Consider the following 22,572-nt stretch of genomic DNA (forward strand, 5'->3'; position numbering starts at 1 on the left):
TCTTTTATTGATGTGATGTAACACATTTATTGATTTGTGAATATTGAACCAGCCCTGCATCCCAGGAATAAATCCCACTTGACCGTGGTGAATAATTCTTATAATGTATTGCTGGATTCAATTGGCTAGTATCTTGTTGAGAATTTTTGTACCCATATTCATCAGGGAAATTAGTCTTTAGTTCTCCTTTTTAGTGGGGTCTTCGGTTTTAGAATCAAGGTGATGCTGGCCTTGTAGAATAAGTTTGGAAGTTTTTCTTCCATTTCTATTTTTTTGAACAACTTCAAAAGAATAGGTGTTAACTCTTCTTTAAGTGTCTGGTAAAATTCCCAGAGAAAGCCATCTGGTCATTGACTCTTATTTGTTGGAAGATTTTTGATTATGATTAAATTCTTTACTGGTTGTGGGTCTGTTCAAATTTTTTATTTCTTCCTGTTTCAGCTTTGGTTGTTTATACATTTCTAGGAATTTGTCCATTTCTTCCAGATTGCCTAATTTGTTGGCAACTAATTGTTCATAATATTCTTTTATTATTGTGTGTATTTTTGAGGTATTGGTTATGATCTCTCCTCTCATTTGTGATTTTATTTATTCAGGCCTTTCCTTTTTCTTTTTGATCATTCTGGTAGAAGGTTATCAATATTGTTAATTCTTTCAAAGAACCAGCTCCTGGTTTCATTGGTCTTTTCTACTGTTTTTTGTTTGTTTTGTTTTGTTTTGTTTTGTTTTTGTTGTCAGTATCATTGATTTCTGCTCTAATCTTTACTATTTCCTTTCTTCTGTGGTTTGAGCTTCATTTGATGCTCTTTTTCCAGCTCCTTTAGGTATAAAGTTAGGTTATGTACTTGAGACTTTCTTCCTTTTTTAGGAAGGCCTGGATTGCTATACACTTCCCTCTTAGGACTATAGTTGTTGCATCCCAGAGATTTTGGGCTGTCATGTTATTTTTGTTGGTTTCTGTGTACTTTTTAATTTTCTCTTTAATATCTTGGTTAATCTATTAATTCTTTAGTAAGATAGTCTTTAATCTCCAAGTATTCATGGCCTTTCCAAATTTTTTCTTGTGGTTGACTTCAAGTTTTGTAGCACTATTCTGAAAATATGAATGATATGATCTCAATTGTTTTGTACTTGCTGAGGGCTGACCTGTGCCCCAGTATGTGATATATTCTAGAGAATGTTCCATGTGCACTTGAGAAGAATGTGTACTCTGCTTTAGGATGAAATGTCCTGAGTATATCTGTTAAGTCCATCTGGTCCAGTGTGTCATTCATAGCCATTGTTTCCCTGTTGATTTTCTGCTTACACGATCAGTCTGTGGTTGTAAGTGGGGAGTTGAAGTCCTCTATCATTATGGTATTATTATCGATGAGTTTCTGTATGTTTGTGATTGATTTATATATTTGGGTGCTGTCAAGATGGGGGCGTAAATATTTACATTAGATCTTCTTGATGGAAGATTATGATATAATGCCCTTCTTCATCTTTTGTTACAGTCTTTGTTTTAATTTTAAATATGAAATTTATTGTCCAATTGGTTTCCATACAACATCCAGTGCTCATCCCAACAGGTGCCCTCCTCAATGCCGATTACCAACCCTTCCCTCCCTCCTACCCGCCCCCCCCCCCCCCATCAACCCTCAGTTTGTTCTCAGTTTTTTAGAGTCTCTTATAGTTTGGCTATCTCCTTCTCTAACTTTTTTTTTTCCTTCCCCCCCCCCCGCCCCCATGGTCTTCTGTTAAGTTTCTCAGGATCCACATAAGAGTGAAAACATATGGTATCTGTCTTTCTTTGTATGACTTACTTCACTTAGCATAACACTCTCCAGTTCCATCCACGTTGCTACGAAAGGCCATATTTCATTCTTTCTCATTGCCACGTAGTATTCCATTGTGTATATAAACCACAATTTCTTTATCCATACATCAGTTGATGGACATTTAGGCTCTTTCCATGATTTGGCTATTGTTGAAAGTGCTGCTATAAACATTGGGATACAAGTGCCCCTAGGCATCAGCACTCCTGTATCCCTTGCGTAAATTCCTAGCAGTGTTATTGCTGGGTCATAGGGTAGGTCTATTTTTAATTTTTTGAGGAACCTCCACACTGTTTTCCAGAGTGGCTGCACCAGTTTGCATTCCCACCAACAGTACAAGAGGGTTCCCGTTTCTCCACATCCTCTCCAGCATGTATAGTCTCCTGGCTTGTTCATTTTAGATACTCTGACTGGCGTGAGGTGGTATCTCAGTGTGGTTTTGATTTGTATTTCCCTGATGAGGAGTGATTTTGAGCATCTTTTCATGTCCCTGTTGGCCATCTGGATGTCTTCTTTAGAGAAGTGTCTATTCATGTTTTCTGCCCATTTCTTCACTGGATTATTTATTTTTCGGGTGTGGAATTTGGTGAGTTCTTTATAGATTTTGGATACTAGTCATTTGTCTGATATGTCATTTGCAAATATCTTTTCCCATTCTGTCGGTTGCCTTTTAGTTTTGTTGATTGTTTCCTTTGCAGTGCAGAAGCTTTTTATCTTCATGAGGTCCCAATAGTTCATTTTTGCTTTTAATTCTCTTGCCTTTGGAGATGTGTCAAGTAAGAAATTGCTGTGGCTGAGGTCAGAGAGGTTTTTTCCTGCTTTCTCCTCTAGGGTTTTAATGGTTTCCTGTCTCAAATTCAGGTCCTTTATCCATTTTGAGTTTATTTTTGTGAATGGTGTAAGAAAGTGGTCTAGTTTCATTCTTCTGCATGTTGCTGTCCAGTTCTCCCAGCACCATTTGTTAAAGAGACTGTCTTTTTTTCCACTGGATAATCTTTCCTGCTTTTTCAAAGATTAGTTGGCCATACTTTTGTGGGTCCAATTCTGGAGTCTCTATTCTATTCCATTGGTCTGTGTGTCTGTTTTTGTGCCAATACCATGCTGCCTTGATGATTACAGCTTTGCAGTAGAAGCTAAAGTCTGGGATTGTGATGCCTCCTGCTTTGGTCTTCTTCAATATTACTTAGGCTATTCGGGGTCTTTTGTAGTTCCATACAAATTTTAGGATTGCTTGTTCCAACTTCGAGAAGAATGCTGGTGCAATTTTGAATGGAATTGCATTGAATGTGTAGATAGCTTTGGGTAGTATTGACATTTTAACAATATGTATTCTTCCAATCCACGAGCACAGAATGTTTTTCCATTTCTTTGTATCTTCTTAAATTTCCTTCACAAGCTTTCTATAGTTTTCAGCATATAGATCTTTTACATCTTTGGTTAGATTTATTCCTAGGTATTTTATGATTCTTGGTGCCATTGTGAATGGGATCAGTTTCTTTATTTGTTTTTCTGTTGCTTCATTATTCATGTATAAGAATGCAACTGATTTCTGTACATCAATTTTGTATCTTGTGACTTTGCTGAATTCATGTATCAGTTCTAGCAGACTTTTGGTGGAGTCTATCGGGTTTTCCATGTATAATATCATGTCATCTGCAAAAAGTGAAAACTTGACTTAATCTTTGCCAATTTTGATGCCTTTGATTTCCTTTTTTGTCTGATTGCTGATGCTAGAACTCCAACACTATGTTAAACAACAGCGGTGAGAGTGGACGTCTCTGTCGTGTTCCAGATCTCAGGGGGATCAGGGGGAAAATTCTCAGTTTTTCCCAATTGAGGATGATATTAGCTGTGGACTTTTCATAAATGGATTTTATGATTTTTTTTTTAATTTTTTTTTTCAACATTTACTTATTTTTGGGACAGAGAGAGACAGAGCATGAACGGGGGAGGGGCAGAGAGAGAGGGAGACACAGAATCGGAAACAGGCTCCAGGTTCTGAGCCATCAGCCCAGAGCCTGACGCGGGGCTTGAACTCACGGACCGCGAGATCGCGACCTGGCTGAAGTCGGACGCTTAACCGACTGCGCCACCCAGGCGCCCCTGGATTTTATGATGTTTAATGTGTTCCTTCTATCCCGACTTTCTCGAGGGTTTTTGTTAAGAAAGAATGCTGAATTTTGTCAAATGCTTTTTCTGCATCTATTGACAGATCATATGGTTCTCATCTGTTCTTTTATTAATGTGATGTATCACATTGATTGATTTGCGAATGTTGAACCAGCCTTGCAGCCCAGGAATGAATCCCACTTAATCATGGTGAATAATTCTTTTTATATGTTGTTGAATTCGATTTGCTAGTATCTTACTGAGAATTTTTGCATCCATGAAAAGATGCTCAACATCATTCCTCATCAGGGAAATACAAATCAAAACCACACTGAGATACCACCTCATGCCAATCAGAGTGACTAAAATGAACAAATCAGGAGGCTATAGATGCTGGAGAGGATGTGGAGAAACGGGAACCCTCTTGTACTGTTGGTGGGAATGCAAACTGGTGCAGCCACTCTGGAAAACAGTGTGGAGGTTCCTCAAAAAATTAAAAATAGACCTACCCTATGACCCAGCAATAACACTGCTAGGAATTTACGCAAGGGATACAGGAGTGCTGATGCCTAGGGGCACTTGTATCCCAATGTTTATAGCAGCACTTTCAACAATAGCCAAATCATGGAAAGAGCCTAAATGTCCATCAACTGATGTATGGATAAAGAAATTGTGGTTTATATACACAATGGAATACTACGTGGCAATGAGAAAGAATGAAATATGGCCTTTCGTAGCAACGTGGATGGAACTGGAGAGTGTTATGCTAAGTGAAGTAAGTCATACAAGGAAAGACAGATACCATGTGTTTTCACTCTTATGTGGATCCTGAGAAACTTAACAGAAGACCATGGGGGCGGGGGGGGGGGAGGAAAAAAAAAAGAGAGGGAGAGAACCAAACTATAAGAGACTCTAAAAAACTGAGAACAAACTGAGGGTTGATGGGGGGGGGGCAGGTGGGAGGGAGGGAAGTGTTGGTGATGGGCATTGAGGAGGGCACTTGTTGGGATGAGCACTGGGTGTTATATGGAAACCAATTTGACAATAAATTTCATATAAATAAATAAATAAATAAATAAATAAAATCTTTGATATACTTATGGCTACTCTGGGTCTCTTTTGACATCCATTAGTCTGATAGATGGTTCTCCATCCCCTTACTTTCAATCTGCAGATGTCCTTAAGTCTAAAACGAGTCTCTCATAGGCAGCATATAGATTGGTCCTGTTTTCTTATCCTTTCTGATACCATATGTCTTTTGATTGGAGAATTTGGTTCATTTACATTCAGAGTGATTATTGAAACATGAATTTAATTCTATTTTATTACCTGTAAAGTTGGTGCTTCTGGTAATCATCTCTGGTCCTTTCTAGTCTTTGTTGCTTTTGGTCTCTTCTGTTTTGTTGTCTTTCCTCCATTCAAAGAGTCCACTTAAAATTTCTTGCAGGGCTTGTTTAGTGGTTACTACCTCTTTTAGTTTTAATTTGTCTGGGAAACTCTTTATATCTCCTTCTATTTTGAATGACAGCCTTTCTGGATAAAGAATTCTTGGCTACATATTTATGTATTTTTTATTCAGCACGTTGAATATATCCTGCAGGTCCTTTCTGGCCTGCCAAGTTTCTGTGGACAGATCTGCTATGAACCTGATCTGTCTTACCTTGTATGTTAAGAACTTTTTTCCCTTATTTCTTTCATAATTCTTTCTTTGTGTATTTTGTGAATTTGACTATGATATGTCTTAGTGATGGTTGTTTTTTGTTGAATCTAATGGAAATTCTCTGTTCTTCTTGGACTTCGATGTCTGTGTCCTTCCCCAGATTAGGAAAGTTTTCTGCTACAATGTTCTCACATAAACCTTCCGCCCCTTTTTCTCTCTTCATTTTCTGTGACTCCTATGATTCAGATAGTATTCCTTTTTAATAAGTCACTGAGTTCTCTAAGTCTTGTATCATGATCTTTTTTCTTTGTTCCCGTCTTTATATCTGCTTCATTATTCTCCATAACTTTATCTTCCATATTGCTGATCCTCTGCTTTGCTTTGTCCATTTTTTTCTTCATGGTGTCAATTTGAGATTACATCTCAGTTAGGGCATTTCTAACTTCAGTCTGACTAGATTTTACTTCTTTTATCTCTGCAGAAGATTCTCCGGGGTCTTCTATGCTTTTCAGAAGCCTAGCTAGTGTTCTTATATTCGTTGTTTTTTCTTAACTTTTTTTTTCTTTCCCTTCCCTCTTTTCTCTATTCTATCAAGCTTCATTCAACAAGCAAACCAAAACAGACCTAGGATCTACTTTCCTTTATTTGATTTTTTTGTTTTGTTTTTAATTTTTTAATTTTAGTAATTGTTTTCTTCCTCTAATCTACTATTATTTCTCTCCAGTATATTTTCAATTTTCTTTATTGAGTTCTTCATTGTTTTTTTTTTTTTGTTTGTTTTCTATCTCTTTGTCTTACTGAGGTTCTCCACTCTTATCTCAGGTTCAGTAAGTATATTTATGATCATTAAATTCTTTATCATATTATTTACCTTTGGTTTGTTTAGATGTTTTGCTGTGATTTTGTCCTTTTTTTTTCATTTGAGATATATTCCTTTGTCTCCTCATTTTTGTCTAACCTCTGTGTCTGTCTCTATATATTAGAAAGTCAGCTATATGTCCTGCTCTTGAAAGTAATGGCCTTATACAGAAGAGGTCCTGCAGTGCAGTGTCCCCTGTTCACTGGAACCTGGTGCTTCAGGGGTGTCTCCTATATGTGTTGCATGCACCCTGCTTTTGTGACTGAGCTGCTTTTTCCATCAGTCCAATTGTCGGCAGTGACTTTCTTTGCAGGGTTTGGTCCCTGTGTTGTAATGGGTCAGTCTGGGGCTTCCTTGGGCTTGAGTTGAGTCAGACTAGCTGTTTGCAGGGATGCAGTAGCACTTAACTACAGGGCACTTCCCAGTGTCCCTTGAGAAGCTTTCTTTGTTGGGTGAGACTTGCAGTCAGATCAGCTGTCTTTCCCCATCCCACTGCTGCAGCCACAGTTGGACTGGTTTGTGTGGTTATCTTCTCCTCTCCCTGTGGCAGGAGTCACTTTGGAGTGGTGTTGGTCCCTGTTGGGGCTGCTTGCACACTGCCAACCTTGTGGTGCTGCTTTGAATGGGCTCCAGCCACGTGCATATTGGAGGAAGTAGGTCTAAAGGAGAATGTAGGAGTGTGGCATCTTGTGTTAGCAAGGTTTGTTCAGGTCTGCTGTGGGAGGGGAGCTGGAGCTGAGGCCTGGCTGGAGGGGGTGTGTCCACAGAATGCTAAGGTGGCAGTATTGTTAGCAAGTTAGGTAGTGAGTGTTGGCACTTTGTTCCACAAGTGTTCATCTGTTTAGGCTGGGGGGCCAGGGAGAGAAATGAGAACAACCAGCTTTTTTGTTCCTGTAGAACAAAATCTCCCAAAGATCCCTGACCTCTTAGCACAGGCTCTAAGATTAGTAAAGAAATCTCCCCCACCCCATATGCCCCAGGTTTTTTTCAAACTGCTGATTTTATGCTGTATCTCCTTGGGTGTTTGTTATGCTGTCTCTTGGCAAGGACTCAATTTCCTTTCACCCTTCTGGTTCTCCCATTCCTGAGTCTGCTATTTTTAAAGTTCAAGGTGTTAAAGTCTGATTGTAAGAACTTGTAAAATTATGCCCCTCTGATTTTCAAAGCCCAATGTTATAGGGATCCTCCATGCCTGGAGTGGCTGGCATGAGGGTCTTCTTCTTTACCTTCTCTGCTCCCACGGCATATCTCCATCCCAGGGAATGTTCTACAGATTCATTTAGCTTCTCAACCACATCTCCACCCTCCTTACCCTCTTTAATGTGGCCTTTTCTCTACATTTAGCTGTGGAGAGTCTGTTCTGCCAGTATTCTGGTCATTTTCTGAGTTATTTACACTGATGTGTTACTTAGTTGTATCCATGGGATGAGGTGAGCTTAGGGTCCTCCTATCCCACCATCTTCCCCAGAAGTCCAGTTGAATATAGAATTTTAAAATCGGATTTTCACTTTGCTGACTTCTGACATTTCACATTGCCAAAGATAATATAAATCAGACTTCTGTTTCTTTGCCCCCTGGTAACTTTTGGGATACTTTAAAATTCTCTTTCATTAGCGGTGCCTAGGTGGTTCAGTCGATTAGGTGTCCGACTTCAGCTCAGGTCATGATCTCGCAGTTTGTGAGTTTGAGCCCCACATCGGGCTCTGTGCTGACAGCTTGGAGCCTGGAGCCTGCTTCAGATTCCGTGTCTCCGTCTCTCTCCCCCTCCCCACTCACACTTTGTCTCTCTCTCAAAGATAAATTAAACATTAAAAAAATTTTTCTCTTTCATTAGTATTGTAAAGTTTCACTATGAAACTCTTGGTATGAATTCATATTATCTATCTATCTAACATCTATCTATCTATCTATCTATCTATATATATATATAACTCTGCCTCCTCTGTTCTCATATTTAAATACTTTATTGCTTTAAAACTTTAAAAATACTTATTTTGAGGTACTCTTCAGATTGACCTTGTCTTTTTCCTTTGGTGTAAATTCTTCCATGTTCTGTCATGGACAATGCTTACCTTATAAGCATTTTTATGAACATAGTTTATAAGCTCACATTTCACATATTTCTCCCGTATTTTCTCCCATGGAAAGCCACAGTCTGTTTCATATCTCTGGGTCAGGGTACACTTTATGCTCAGGGAATGCCCTTCTATTTCCTGCCCTGCACATGCTGGTGACATGACAGCACACACCTTTCATGTATGCAGGATAATACTGGACACTATGGCCATTGGAAATGGCTTAGTTCTCTAGTAACCTTGGGAAGTGTGCAAAGCTATCCCAGTCGCTGCTCATGGCAGAGTGTTGTGTTTCACAGTCTAAGCTCCCTGGAGGTAGTGTTGAGTCTATGGTCATGGAAGTATGAGAGTTTCTGGCCACTGCCCCTGTACTTTCTGTTTAGATCCATGCCTAGCTCTCCAGTGCCAAGTTATTTTAGTTTCTGACAATATTCACTTTGATTATTTTCTTGTTAGAAATGGTTCCCTTTATCACTTTCATAAGCAGCTATGTGTTTTTTAATCTTGAAAATGTAAAAATTATTTCCATTTGGAGTGGAGATTTTAGAATGTGTTTAATCTACCTTCATAAATATTAGATCTTAGTCTAGAGGAAGCTGAAATTATTTTCAGGCAATCTTGTGCTAGGGCCATTAAGGCTTATTATGGAAAAGAAGTAGAGGGGCTTTTGTGCCTGAACACTTGAAGAAATTTAGGAAGACCAAAGGTAAGAATAAATCAGGGAAATGGGATGGAGAATGCACACTGCAAATTGCAGTATGTACCATCATAAAGTTGGTTCCCTTATATATCTGCAGCCGCAAAAGTGCCAGGGCAAATAACTAGGATAAGAACTAGTATGTGGAATTGATTATGTACCTCATTGCTGTGTCACCCCACTGAGTTGGCCTACGGGCAACTCTTTCAGATCCACTTTCCATCTCTTTCTGTAGCCTGTGCATTGCAATCTCACCTGCCAAATGGCCAGTTCTTACTTGACTGGGACTATCACCCAGCCTGGACCTGAGAGCTCACATGACAAACACCACAGCCCTATATCATGGAATCAAGAGGTTTCAGAGTGTGTAAGACCTTTCATAACAAATAATTCAGTCTGCCTATACTTCATATCCACTTCTCTGGTCCAGGAAACCTCTGGAAATGTAGTGTATGGGGAAGGAGAAGTTCCTCTATTTGTACTTTGGGGCCAAAAGTCATCCTGCACTGAGAAAGACGGATGATTTTACCCCTGATACCTTATTACTACCATCTTCTGTCCCTTGTACTTCTAGCTCACACTAGCTAGGTTCCTAGAAGAGTTTCTGTCACACACACAGTTGAGACCACAACTGCTTTCTAACAAGTCCTATTCCTATTTTCCAGAGATGCAGTTTCCAGTTTCATTTGTTCAGGATGCAGTCTCCTTGACTTAGCCAAGTTTCATTTTTTGGTCACTCTTTTGGTCCTGATGTTTATTGACTCCATATGGTTGGTAACCAACCTACCATCACACCTAACTGCTCTCCATGTCTTTCCTCTGGTCTCTGGTATTCTGATTCACCACTTGGCTTTGGCCCTCTGCACGTCAAACCAAATGATTCCACTTGGGCTAGGAGTGGTGTTTGAACATGTATTTTATCTTTTTAGAAAAATGACCTTTTGGAGGAAAAGAAAGGGAAAAGAGTAAAGTACATATTATTTTTGACTTCTATTTATGTGCCTAATTCTGCGCTTGATAGTTTAGATATGTTGTCTTAATCCTTTCAATCAATACTGGAATTAGATGTTACTAACCTTTAAAAAGATAACAAACACCAATTCATTTGATTTCCAAACAAGTTGAAATGATTAAAGTGTCATAACTTAATAAAGACATCAAGATTTAGTAATCAGTTTATTAATCAAGGAGTACTCATGTCTACCCAGTAACTAATGATCTTTGCAAAGATGAAGTTGCAAATGGATTTTCAGCTCCAGGGAAACTTCCCTAGGCATTCAACGGCATATGTAATAGTTTCTGTCTTAATCTGACTTTTGAATACTGATGTCTTATGTTTTATACATCATTTGGTATTTTTTAAAGGTTAATTTGGTGCACAAAATTCTGAATAAAAAGATACAAAAACATGGTTGTACAACAAAATATGTGGGATACCTGCATGTGACACATGACTTTAGTTCTCTCTCAATTCTTCATGTTCATCAAATTCTTCTCTATTTTCTCAAAATGGCTTACTTCCCATTGATATTTTAGAGAGTATTAGAATAAGCAAAGGGTTACTCTTAGACAACAGTAAAGCCATTGGCTATTTCAATGTATTCTTTCAAGTAGATAATTACCTCTGGTTGATGTTTTAGAGGGTATTAGAATATGCAAAGGGATAGTCATGGACAACAGTAAAGCCATTGGTTATTTCAATGTGCTCTTTCAAGTATATAATTAAGGACACACAAATCCTATGTGTGGAGACAATCAGTGCATTTACTTGGACGACATTTCTGCTAGTTAGCCAAGATTTGCTTTCCTCATAGACCAAAATTATTCAAAAACCATCATACATGTATAAAGAGAAATGAGCACTCAACAAGGAGAATGGCGGATGCATGAAAGTTCTGAGTAGCAACATGCACTCACATACTTGTAATGAAGAGGGAACGTTTTTGCCTGCATTTATTTTACTGGTCCCTGACGGGTAGAATTGCTGACCATATTTCACTTACTTTTATTCAAGCAGAAAATCCATTGAAGTTCCACAGGAAACATTGCTGTAGACATTGCAAAGGGAAGAATCAGGTCAATGCAGTTTAGAGGATGAATTAGTTTTGCAATTGAGTGTGGACACTCTGGGCCACTGCTTCAGTGGATAACTTTTTAAAATTGCTTTAAGGGAGAAAAAGACTTCTTAAAAACCATTTTAATCATTAGAAACTTGAGAGCTTTTCTTCTATGCTTTATAGATCAAATTGTCCCAGAGTCGGGTGGGAGACAGTTGCCATGTGCTTCTTTGAGTGAACTCCAAGAACTCCAACATTTTCTTATATTCTCCTCCTAAAATACACTGTTTTGTATACCGAGCTTTGTCGAAAGTATATTAAATGGAGCCATTAGGTTATTTAAAGATTTTATGTACTTGTCAGAAACTGACTCACAGGCTTATTAAGAGCTCCTGACTTGAGGATACTTGCCTGAATATTTTTTTCCTATCATCTGTTGACATTATTACACCTTTCATTTCTGTATAAATTTTTGATTTAAAATTTTCAGTAAGGATGGGCATCCAAGGAATGACAATTTATAAGAGATAGCCTCCAAAAGAACCAATTCTATTTGTGCAAGATTCATTGTCTATTCATCTAATAGGTATTGCTTTCAAATAATGTTTCTTTGAAGTAGCCTTTCAATGTAGCTTCAGTACCATCTGCCCAAGGCTGTCCTGAATGTTTCTAGGAGAGAGCATCTATATATTTATATTTATGTGCACTTTATGTACTCCTTTTAAAAAGTCATAGGATGTATAATTAACTCTTTTTTAAAAGTCTTAAAGTAGTTACAGTGTTCCGATTATTGTTCCTATGTAAATTTCTCCTATCAAGTGGCTTCCATTTTGTGACAGTTCTAGACACTAGTTCACAGACTTACTACTGATTTCTCACCGATGTTGGTAATTTTTTTTAGAATTTAAATTTATCTACAATAATTAATAATTACCTTATTTACAATATTATGTTTCTCTTTTTTAAATATCCAGAGTCTGCAATGCCTACATGGATGCAAAAGTAAACAAGTTAGGCCCATTTCCCCACTGTGTGACCTTTTGTGTCCCTGACCCAACATTTAAAATTTTTTTTAATGTTTATTATTTATTTTTGAGATAGAGAGACAGAGCATGAGCAGAGGAGGATTAGAGAGGGAAGAAGACATAGAATCCAAAGCAGCCTCCAGGCCCTGAGCTGTCAGCATAGAGCTGATGTGGGGCTCGAACTCACGAACTGTGAGACCATGACCTGAGCCAAAGACAGAAGCCACCCAGGTGCCCCTATTCCCGACCCAATTCTTAAAGGGAGTCAGGTTTCTTATTTGGGGCCCATGGATGAATTTCAGAGGGTATTCTGTGAATGCTCCAAAAGTCAGTGGAAATGTTTCCTGTGTGAGAGTGTATGTGGATTTTCATAAATTTTACCAAAAGAAGTTAGGTGGTGCAGTGGATTGGTGCAATAGAGTGGGTTCTGGAGTTGGACTGCCTGAATTTGTATAGCAACTCACTACATGGCTGTGTGACTTTGAACAGGGTACTGAACCTCTCTCTGCTTTAAAATTCTCAAAATTGCAGAAACGGGCTGCTGTGAGGATTAAATGTGAAGATTTTATGGGTATATAAAGCCCATAGTACTGTGGCTTGGCATTTACTAAGCACACACTAAAGATTAGTAATTACCATTGTGTTCTCAAAAGAATTTGTAACCACCAAAGAGTTAAAAGCCACTGGCTTAAGGCATTTTTAGAATTATACTTGAAAGAAAAATACCAGTTTCTGAGTTGGGAAGTCACACTCAAACCTAATTCCCATTAGCCATTAGCAAAACATAGAGATGCATATTCATAATGAGGCTGAAAGGGCTGGTAAATTGCTCTGAAAATGTGAAAGGTCAGTTTGTGTTGCTCCTGCATGAGAGAAAAGGCATCTACCCAGTCCTGGCCTAGCCCCCAGATGAAACACTTTCAGTCAGCTCCTGACTCCTGTACCATCCAAGCTTGCCTTAAAGCCCTAAAATAAACTTGCAGGGTGATAGCTTAAATTGCAAGTCTACATTTATGGATGTTTTTCAGCATTTTCTTTATCAGCGTGTGGAAGTCAAAATTACAAAAACAAGGAGATTCTGCATCTTTTAATGAAAGATAAAACAACAATATAAACATACACAAATTTACAGAGAAGGGATCAACTTTAATACATTTGGAATAAAAGGTGTTTCTTATTTAAATATGGTATAAAAATAAATGCAAGAAACATTAACTGAGAATGTATAGACAACAGACAAAGACAAAGCTTGTTTCTGACTGTGAACACATTGGTGAAATGAAACTTTCTGTGCTAACTTATTGTTTAATAAACGTGAAGCCATATGTATACTTATTGATATATGCTTTTTTCTTTTACAATTCTTCCAGTTTTTGAGTGAATTTTCAGTGAACTGTGTGTCTAGCAGAAGCTTTAAGAGAAAGAAAAAAAAAAAGGTTTACTCCACTTGAACTTGTTAAAAAGGAAACGACACAGATCCAGCTTAGTACAAGGAGAAAGTAAGCAGACAACATTTTGCAGTGGAGGCATTGAGACGGTAGAGTCCCTTGGAATGGCAATGCCTGAATGTACACAAAGAGAGAACAATTCAGGTCCTTTGCTCATGCAACATCTTGGCCTAATGTCCTCTGCTCCAGGTAACAACAAAGAGCTACAAAGTATATGCAATGACTCCAGTCTGCTTCCATGCTACAAGATGATCCTTTTAGTAGGACTGAACGAGGCTTGTTAACCTCTTTGACGTGAGAGATTTCCCCTGAGAAAAAAATATAAAACAAGGGGGGAAAAAAAGAGTATGATCACTGAAAACCCGATTAGGAGTAGCATTTATTTACTGCAGTTGATTTTAGTGCAAGGGTCAAAATGGAACCCTTTAGATACACCTTAGTTCAACTTCCTTCCTCCCTCCACCAACACATCAAAACAAAATGATCCACCCCTCTTCTACCCTCCCACCCCTCTACCCACTTCCTCCCCACTGCAAACAGACTGATGGGTTCACAGCACAGATTAGCAAATAATAAAACATGTTCGTAAACGTTTCATCAAGGCTTAGCAATGATGCAACACCTAGATTTGCAACTGGTTCTAAACATGTTACAACAAACCTTAGTAAACTGCTCTGAAAGATAGCAATGTGAATGCATTCTTGTTCAATTGCTGGAATTAGTGTCATGTTTATAAATATCTAGATATGCAGAGTGTATGACTTAATTAAATAAAATTCATTTTTTTTGAAGGTGGTAGAAACTCACATTGAGTCTGTCCCCCATCCTATGTGATAATGGACAAAAAAGTGCCAATTATACATCTACAGGTAAAAGTCTATTTGCTTCTGACTTCAAACCATAGACATCTTCTTATCCTTTTCCACTCAATTTCCTCCAACCCCAACCTCAGAAAAATCCCATATATTCTGATTCCACATATGTGTTAAGGCCTAGAGTACATATTCATTTTTTTTGAAATCTTGAAAACCAACACTGTCCCTGTTGATACTAGTACTCTAGAGAGATAAAAAAATTTAAATTTCTGATCAACGTAACAGATTGTCAATTGATAGTTTCTGTTTCATGTTTCATTTTATATATACTAGTAATGAAAATAAGATGGTCCACTTACTGAATGAAATTTATAGTTCTCAGAGGATAAAATAATAATGGAAAGACAAAAGATTTTTTGAGAAATATAATATTTTAGTAATAAATTACTCATAATAATAGTCTTGATTTACTACTACTATGGATCAGATTTTGATAAAAAGTGGTCTGCTGTTGGGAGACAAATCATCACTCATGGCCATATTTCGGAGAAAAAAAGCAATATGTTTAAGATATGATCAATGATTTCAAAATCAAGCTTTCTTTACACGCTTCACAGTAACTGACAAGGGTCTTAGGATGACATGAACAGCAGCAATGAAAACCAAGCACCGTTTCCTTTTAATTGGGGAAAAGGGATCAAAACTTAGCTTTCAGCAACTAATAGTAGAAGATAATTTCTCACTGGCTATGCTTTAGTCACTTTATTGGAGGAAAAAAATAAAAGAAAAAGCAGTTTGTTAACAAGACACCCTACTTTACATTATATATTGGCCTTATAAACAAAATGTTTGCTCTTTTTGTCTCCACTTCTGTGTTTGTTTTCTTCTCCATAAAATGGGGATAATCACAGTACCTACTTAAAAGCTTTCTTCTGAAGAATAATGAAGCTAAATTGCCTAAAACTAGTCTTGGAATATTCTATGTACTAAGTTCATGTTGGCTATTACCTCACTATATTATTGCTATCATTGTTTTTATTGTTATAGTTTTCTAATTAGGACACTGAGACCAAAGTCACTATTCTGACTCTAAGAAGGGCATAGAGTTGCTAATGAATTGGAATCTAAAGTTTTACTGCTTTTCCAAACGCGGGCAAATTGATCAAATAATTTTGGAATCTAAAAGCTACCCTTCTATACTTGAAGACCACACTATTTCCTACATTTACTACTATATTCAATTCTTGTGCTGTTACTATAAGTGTGTACATGAGTTTATATATATATATATATATATATATACACACACACATATATATTCTGAGGCTGAACGATATATTTTTAAAAAGTGCTTACTATCTCTAATGTCATTTGTGGGATAAAGAAAATGTCATATTTATTGAGGCATAAGACTGAATGCTTGCACGGCAGTGGAGGAGGGGAAAGATGCTAACGTAAAATTGTTACTTTTAAGACTACTGATTAGTGCGATTTGTTAAAAGCTACTGGGAAGAAGAATGAAATAGTAACACTGAAAGAAATTCATTTGGAACTCATATAATCAGTTTTTATTTGGACTGTGAAAACCACTGTTATCTTTGAAAAAAATCTAATAAATATTAACATGGCTCTCTTTCTCCAGATTTTTGAAACATCCTTGAAGCTATTAGTACTTGGGATGGTATGGGCTTCACTAAAAAGGGAGTGAAGTACGACATTAGCTTGAAAGGCTATTGTCCTAGGAGATAATTAAAAAACACTCTTTCATGGAACCCCATAGAAAAGTACAGGCCTACAGTCAATCTGGAAGTTTGTGATAATAGCAAAACAGATGAACAGAAATGGGAAGCAATCACATGATGAAACACTTTGTTTGATATGAACTCAATGTAATAAGGATATTCGTTTTGTGCACTGAGACAACTAAAAGGCAAATTGGGGTACAACATTTAAAAAAAATTAAATTCCCCAGTCTGGGGTCAAAGTAAACAACATGGGTACGCAATGAGTCATGTGGATTTGAAGATCTGATTTGAATCTGTTGGTAAACCCTGTTCAAATCCTGCCTTGTTCACACACTGGAAAAAAAGAAAAAGATAGGCACTATTCTAGTGCAGAAGGAAATATAATCATTCTATTGGAAAAACCTTAATTTTTTTTTTCAACGTTTATTTATTTTTGGGACAGAGAGAGACAGAGCATGAACGGGGTAGAGGCAGAGAGAGAGGGAGACACAGAATCGGAAACAGGCTCCAGGCTCTGAGCCATCAGCCCAGAGCCTGACGAGGAAAACCTTAAATTAAAAATAACACCGATCCTTTCTTGTAGGTAAGAAAGGATGTATTCACCTGCTGTTTTGTAAAAATCCTTTCCAGTGCAGTTCCTTGGAGGCTGTGTGGAATCAGCCCTTGCCAATTATCTTTTCATAATTTTTTCAAGTTGAAGAATCTGAGAAATTTTTATAACTAAGTTCTAAAATCTTAATACTGGGAACTGAGGGCTAAAAAACCCTAAACAATTGCAATTTTTACCAAATTGCTTACAATTGAATTCTGTATGAATAACATTTATTTTTAACCAAATGACTACATATGTGTTGTGTCACTTATCCCTTTCTGATAAGATTCTAAAGAATAAGGATTACATTGGAAACAGCAATCCACAGGAAAGACAAAGACAGAAACTCAGAACAAAACAAAACAAAAATTCAAAATCCTATGAGATTTTGTAATATTTAGTTAGTGGGGAAAAAAAAAGAAGCACATAATCAGTTTCAGGACAAAATACACCTCAGATTTTGCTGGCATCTAGGTGAATACTGTATCTACCTGATCTACAAACAATATAGCTGTCACAAAAATTCATATAAACAAGGAGAGTTTTCTGGCGTCTCACAGTAAAACCTCACCTCCATCAAATCAATTCCTCCTTATCTTAAATGCTGCATAGAGATTTTGTTATAGTTAGGAAAATATGCCCCACACCCCAAAACAAAACAAGCAACCTATGTGTTTGTTCTTAGCTCTTCTAAAGTAACTAACAATGTTTAAGAATTTTACACGATTTTAAAAATCTTTCTTGGTCTCAAAGTAGTAACACAAAGTTGGCAATAAGGAACTGTGAATCAGTAGACATGAATACGAAAGCCAGGCTCTTAATTCTACTCTGAGAGCCTGAGACACTATGGAGATGGAGGTAACTCTCCATACTCCTCTCCTACAGACACTAATCCATAAAGGGAGTGCAGAGAAGCTACATATGCTTGGGTGACTAAGCCACTTGTTTTATTACTGTTGTAAAAACACACAGCAGTCTTTCTCAGTTGATAGGACACTCAACAGGCCAAGGAGAAATGAAGGGATAGATGTTTAGAAGACAGCCATGAAAGAGCTTAAAGAGAAAAGTAGGGGATTATTAGCATCTTTTGGATTAAAAAAAATAGTTAACCTCTTAACTCACGCATTCCCTTACCATTCCAACTTGTATGTTTCCTGTCATTGCATCCTACTGTCTCCTAAGTGTTGCTCTAGACCCTGGAGTACATTCTAGAGTGTCTTGTAGGCTCCAGAGGTCATATTGAGGGATTGAGAACAAGAAAATGCAAGTCTTGCCATTGAGTGCCTGTTGGTGTATGTGACCCAGTTGTCTCACAGAGGCCAGCCCCACCCCTATGTGATAAGGAGCTGACTGCTTGGTGACGATGTGATACTGCTGGGCCAGAGACGGGGTGTGCAATTCGAGGCACTGAACTCAAGGATGCTGTTTGGTTTTTTACTCTCATGTTGAAAAATGCCCTTGTTTCACTTAGAAGTACAAATGTCTTTGCCTGAATTCCCAAATACTTCATAACATGGCTACCCTGGCCTTTCAAACTGCCTATCATCACTCCATAATATGGTTCATTTTATCTCTATCAGCTTGGGCCACTATGCATGCATCTACCTGTTCAGATCCTATCCACTCTTCAAAGACAACCTTATCAATGTCTTTACTAGAGTCTTCTAACTGGCCCCCTAAACTGCTCTGCTGATTCCCTCTCTTGGCTTCCTTGCCCGTAGAATCAGAGCTAGTGTATTTACAAGCCGTTTTGTATAATTCAGTAAGTCGATTGGTTTGGTGAAAAAAATCAATAGCTGTTAAACAACATTAACATTATAGAAGTCCTCAAATACATACTTGATCCTTTGCATGAGTTGAGATCCTTGGCTGAAGTCATATTTTATTTTATTTTTTTTTTAATTTTTTTTTCAACGTTTATTTATTTTTGGGACAGAGAGAGACAGAGCATGAACGGGGGAGGGGCAGAGAGAGAGGGAGACACAGAATCGGAAACAGGCTCCAGGCTCTGAGCCATCAGCCCAGAGCCCGACGCGGGGCTCGAACTCCCGGACCGCGAGATCGTGACCTGGCTGAAGTCGGACGCTTAACCGACTGCGCCACCCAGGCGCCCCTGAAGTCATATTTTAAGACTAAACTTTCTGAAACCAGGGAAATGAGATTCAAATGTCTTGGGCTAAGTAAATTTTGACTTGGGGGAGGAGAGGCACAGTAGAGTGAAAAATGGGAAACATTCTAGTCATACCCTAAATATTGACTAATTAAATGACAGAATCTGGGTCTTTTTAATTCTTATTTTGCCCTGGGTGCTCCTATCAAGGAAATTAATTGGAAAGGTGTTAAGAAGGAATTGAAGCTAGACTACGTGTTTGGAAAGCTCTCCCCTGCTTAAAATGAAACCAATTCTCCTGGGTAAACTTGCAGGTGAGATTACTGAACATGTGAATAATTTTAGCAAACCTATGGGGAGTGTCAGTTCCTAGAAAGTTAAAAATTTAACTTTAAAAAAGTTAAAGATGTAATCAAATTGTTGAGAGGAAGGAAGAAAAGAAGGAAGGAAGGAAAAGAAGGATTTGGTAGCTAGTTTGGGGGATGGTATATGTGATGTTGAGCACTAGAAAAAATTCTATCATTAGACTAAAAAGAGAGGGTTTGTGAACACATTTACATTTAAGGGTAGATTACTAGCTTCCTGTGCATATTGAGAAAGAACAAGTAACATCAAATACTTTCATTTCCTTAGTTTAAAATATTTTCCTAAAATAAAAGTGGTATATATCCATTAGAAAAATGAGGGAAACATAGAAAAATATAAATAAGAAATAAACATTACTTAAATACAGTTATTTACATACTAATATATCCTTCTATGTTGTATGAATTTTTTAATTTTATGTTTTTACAAAAAACTGAAATTTACAAGCCATTTTGTGCATAGCATTGGCTTATTATGAGTAACATACATATTATTCATGTTACATATGTTTTTTTTTTGTAAAATAATTTCAAATTCATTACATTAGTGAAAAAGGAAATCAATTTAGACAGATGCTACCAACATTAAGAAAAAAATTTAATATCAGCATGTATCAAAGTGCATCACACATCATAAGGGGATGTACTGTTTCTGAAATATTATTTTAGTTCTACACACATATAAACACACACAAGCAGATTATACAGTAATACAATATACACACACACAAACACATATTAATTATTATGTCAAATGTGGGTGACAATACAAAAAAGATGAAAGCCACTGTTCTGAAATATACTTTTCAATAGTTGTATAATATTCCATTAGGTAGATATACCTTAATGTATGTAAGAAATTCACAATTGTTGTACATTAAGGTTGTGTTTTTGATTGGCAGTTATATGGTACAATGAATATTCTTGTATATGTGTGAACATCCGGGTTTTCTCAGAATTAAATCATTAGAAGTTGAATTACTGATTGAAAGTGAAAGAATTTTGAAACTTTTGACATATTCTGTAAAGTTCTGTTCAAAAAAAGTGTTTAGCAATTTGTATTCCTATTAACTATGTATGAAAACATTGATTTACTTACTCCCTTTCTAACACTAGATATTATCATTTTAGAATTAAAAAAAAATTATGTTTATTTATTTTTGAAGGAGAGAGAGACAGAGCATGATCAGGGGAGGGGTGAAGAGAGGGAAACACAGAATCCAAAGCAGGCTCCAGGCTCTGAGTTGTCAGCACAGAGCCTGACGTGGGGCTTCAACTCAAGGACCATGAGATCATCACCTGAGCAGAAGTTGGTCCCTTAACTGACTGAGCCACCCAGGCACCCCACTAGATATTATCATTTAAAAAAATAACCTATTTGGAGGAAAAGGTTATTTTGTTGTTTTTAAAATTTTACTTGACTATTAATGAAGATAGATTTTCTTTCTGTTTTGTCATATTTATTGACTATTTGCATTCTTTTAAAACTGTTCAAGTCCTTTGTTCCTTTTTTGAATGGTATATTGCTGTTGTAAATATTTGTTTGCAAAGAACTCCTGTGTAAACTCTGCTAGGTCTTTGTCATGTACATGTTCACTTACTCATTTTTAAAAAGGGTTTAGCAGGGCACCCGGGTGACTCAGTCAGTTGAGTGTCTAACTTCAGTTCAGGTCATGATCTCATGATTCATGGTTCAAGCCCTGCATTGGGCTCTGTGCTGACAGCCTGGATCCTGCTTCAGATTCTGTGACTCTTTCTCTCTCAGCCCCTCCCCCGCTTGTGTGTGTGCTCTCTCTCTCTCTCTCTCACTGTCTCTCAAAAATAAATAAACATTGTATGGAAACCAATTTGACAATAAATTTCATATATTTAAAAATAAATAAATAAACATTAAAAAATAATAATAATAAATAAAAAGGGTTTAGCAGACTTGAGGATAGGAGGTTGGTTGCTTTAACAAAGGTTTGTGGAGTAAGTCATGTAGCAGTCTTTTGTGGTATCTCTGTGGCCAAGATACAGAAGGGTCAATGAAGTTTGTAATTAAACAAAACACTATCTTCAAGGTGTGCTAATTATTGGAGTAGCGGAACTCTGTCTGCCTCTCTGTTCTCTGTGGTCTTTTAAACAGTTATTTTCACCATTAAACTGATGTAGTTCTGATAAAATATATGCATACGCAAACTTGGTAATCTTGGTTAAAAGGCTGGGTAACTAAGAGATACTTTAGAAACTTACATAAAGCTATAACGTACAAGATAAAGTTTAATGAAAAGAAGGATACAAAGCCAAATTTAGATTAAAATAAACCACTCACCAAAAACCTAGCAAGATTGAAGAGACGTACTCTGAACTGATGAGAAATTTTTTTTTAAGTTTAAGCCCCAAATGACTCTACATTTTGACATGGCTCTGGTGATTGGGAACCAGGGGCAGGGGAGGGAAGCTGGTGCAGTTTTCAGGCTGGTTTGTAAGTTACGTGACACGGTTTTCTTCTTTCTTCTTTCTTTTTCTTTTCTGTTTTTATTTTAAAGTTTATTTATTTTGAGAGTCAGAGAGAGCATGCATGCACATGTGTGCATGGGGGAGGGGCACAGGGAGAGACAGAGAGAGAGAGAGAGGGAGAGAGAGGAGAGACTCCCAATCAGGTTCTGTGCTGTCAGCATGGAGTCCAGTGTGGGGCTTGATCTCACCAACCGTGAGACCATGACCTAAGCTGAAATCAAGAGTCAGACGTTTAACTGACTAAGCCACTCAGGTGACCCTCTATTTTTTTTTTCCTATTGGGAAGACAGTATCCCCAATCTGTGCTGGTTAGGTTACGTCTCTAGTACTGTATTCAGTTACCATTTTGGAGGACTGCTGACTGGAGCAAATGGTTGAGGTAAGCAAACAAGATGATGAAAGAACATGAGAATATTACGTGAGAAAACATTAGAAATACATTTTTATGATGCAAGTCTTACTCAGATTTAATTTAATAGCAATTTAAGGCATCTTTAATATTGAGTCCCATTAAGTATCCAGCTTAGTTTTCATAGAAACATCTTTTCATACTCAAATTTCAGAAGCTGATATATTTAGTTATGTAATTAGTATCAATTCAGCTACGATAAAATGAACATGGCAACAAACATAATTGACTGTTAACCACATAATTCAACTGGTAGTTGCCGAACTCTGTGGGCACAACTGGAGGGT

The 22,572-nt window shown here is 37.3% G+C and overlaps 1 protein-coding gene across 7 annotated transcripts in view; it reads right to left on the reverse strand.

Moving 5' to 3' along the window:
* Positions 1–13,371: 13,371 nt before the first annotated feature.
* Positions 13,372–22,572, reverse strand: part of RGS7 (regulator of G protein signaling 7) — a 525,076-nt gene continuing 515,875 nt past the window's right edge. For all 7 annotated transcript variants that reach the window (XM_086694015.1, XM_086694013.1, XM_086694010.1 and 4 more), the window contains one exon: positions 13,372–14,055. In XM_086694015.1, the coding sequence (XP_086550141.1) occupies positions 14,005–14,055 (51 nt within the window). In that variant the 3' untranslated portion in view covers positions 13,372–14,004. The remainder of the gene's footprint in view (positions 14,056–22,572) is intronic.

The sequence above is a fragment of the Puma concolor genome, chromosome E4 (assembly GCF_028749965.1).
Source record: "Puma concolor isolate L17-30 chromosome E4, mPumCon1.1.hap2, whole genome shotgun sequence".
Classification (NCBI taxonomy): Eukaryota; Metazoa; Chordata; class Mammalia; order Carnivora; family Felidae; genus Puma; species Puma concolor.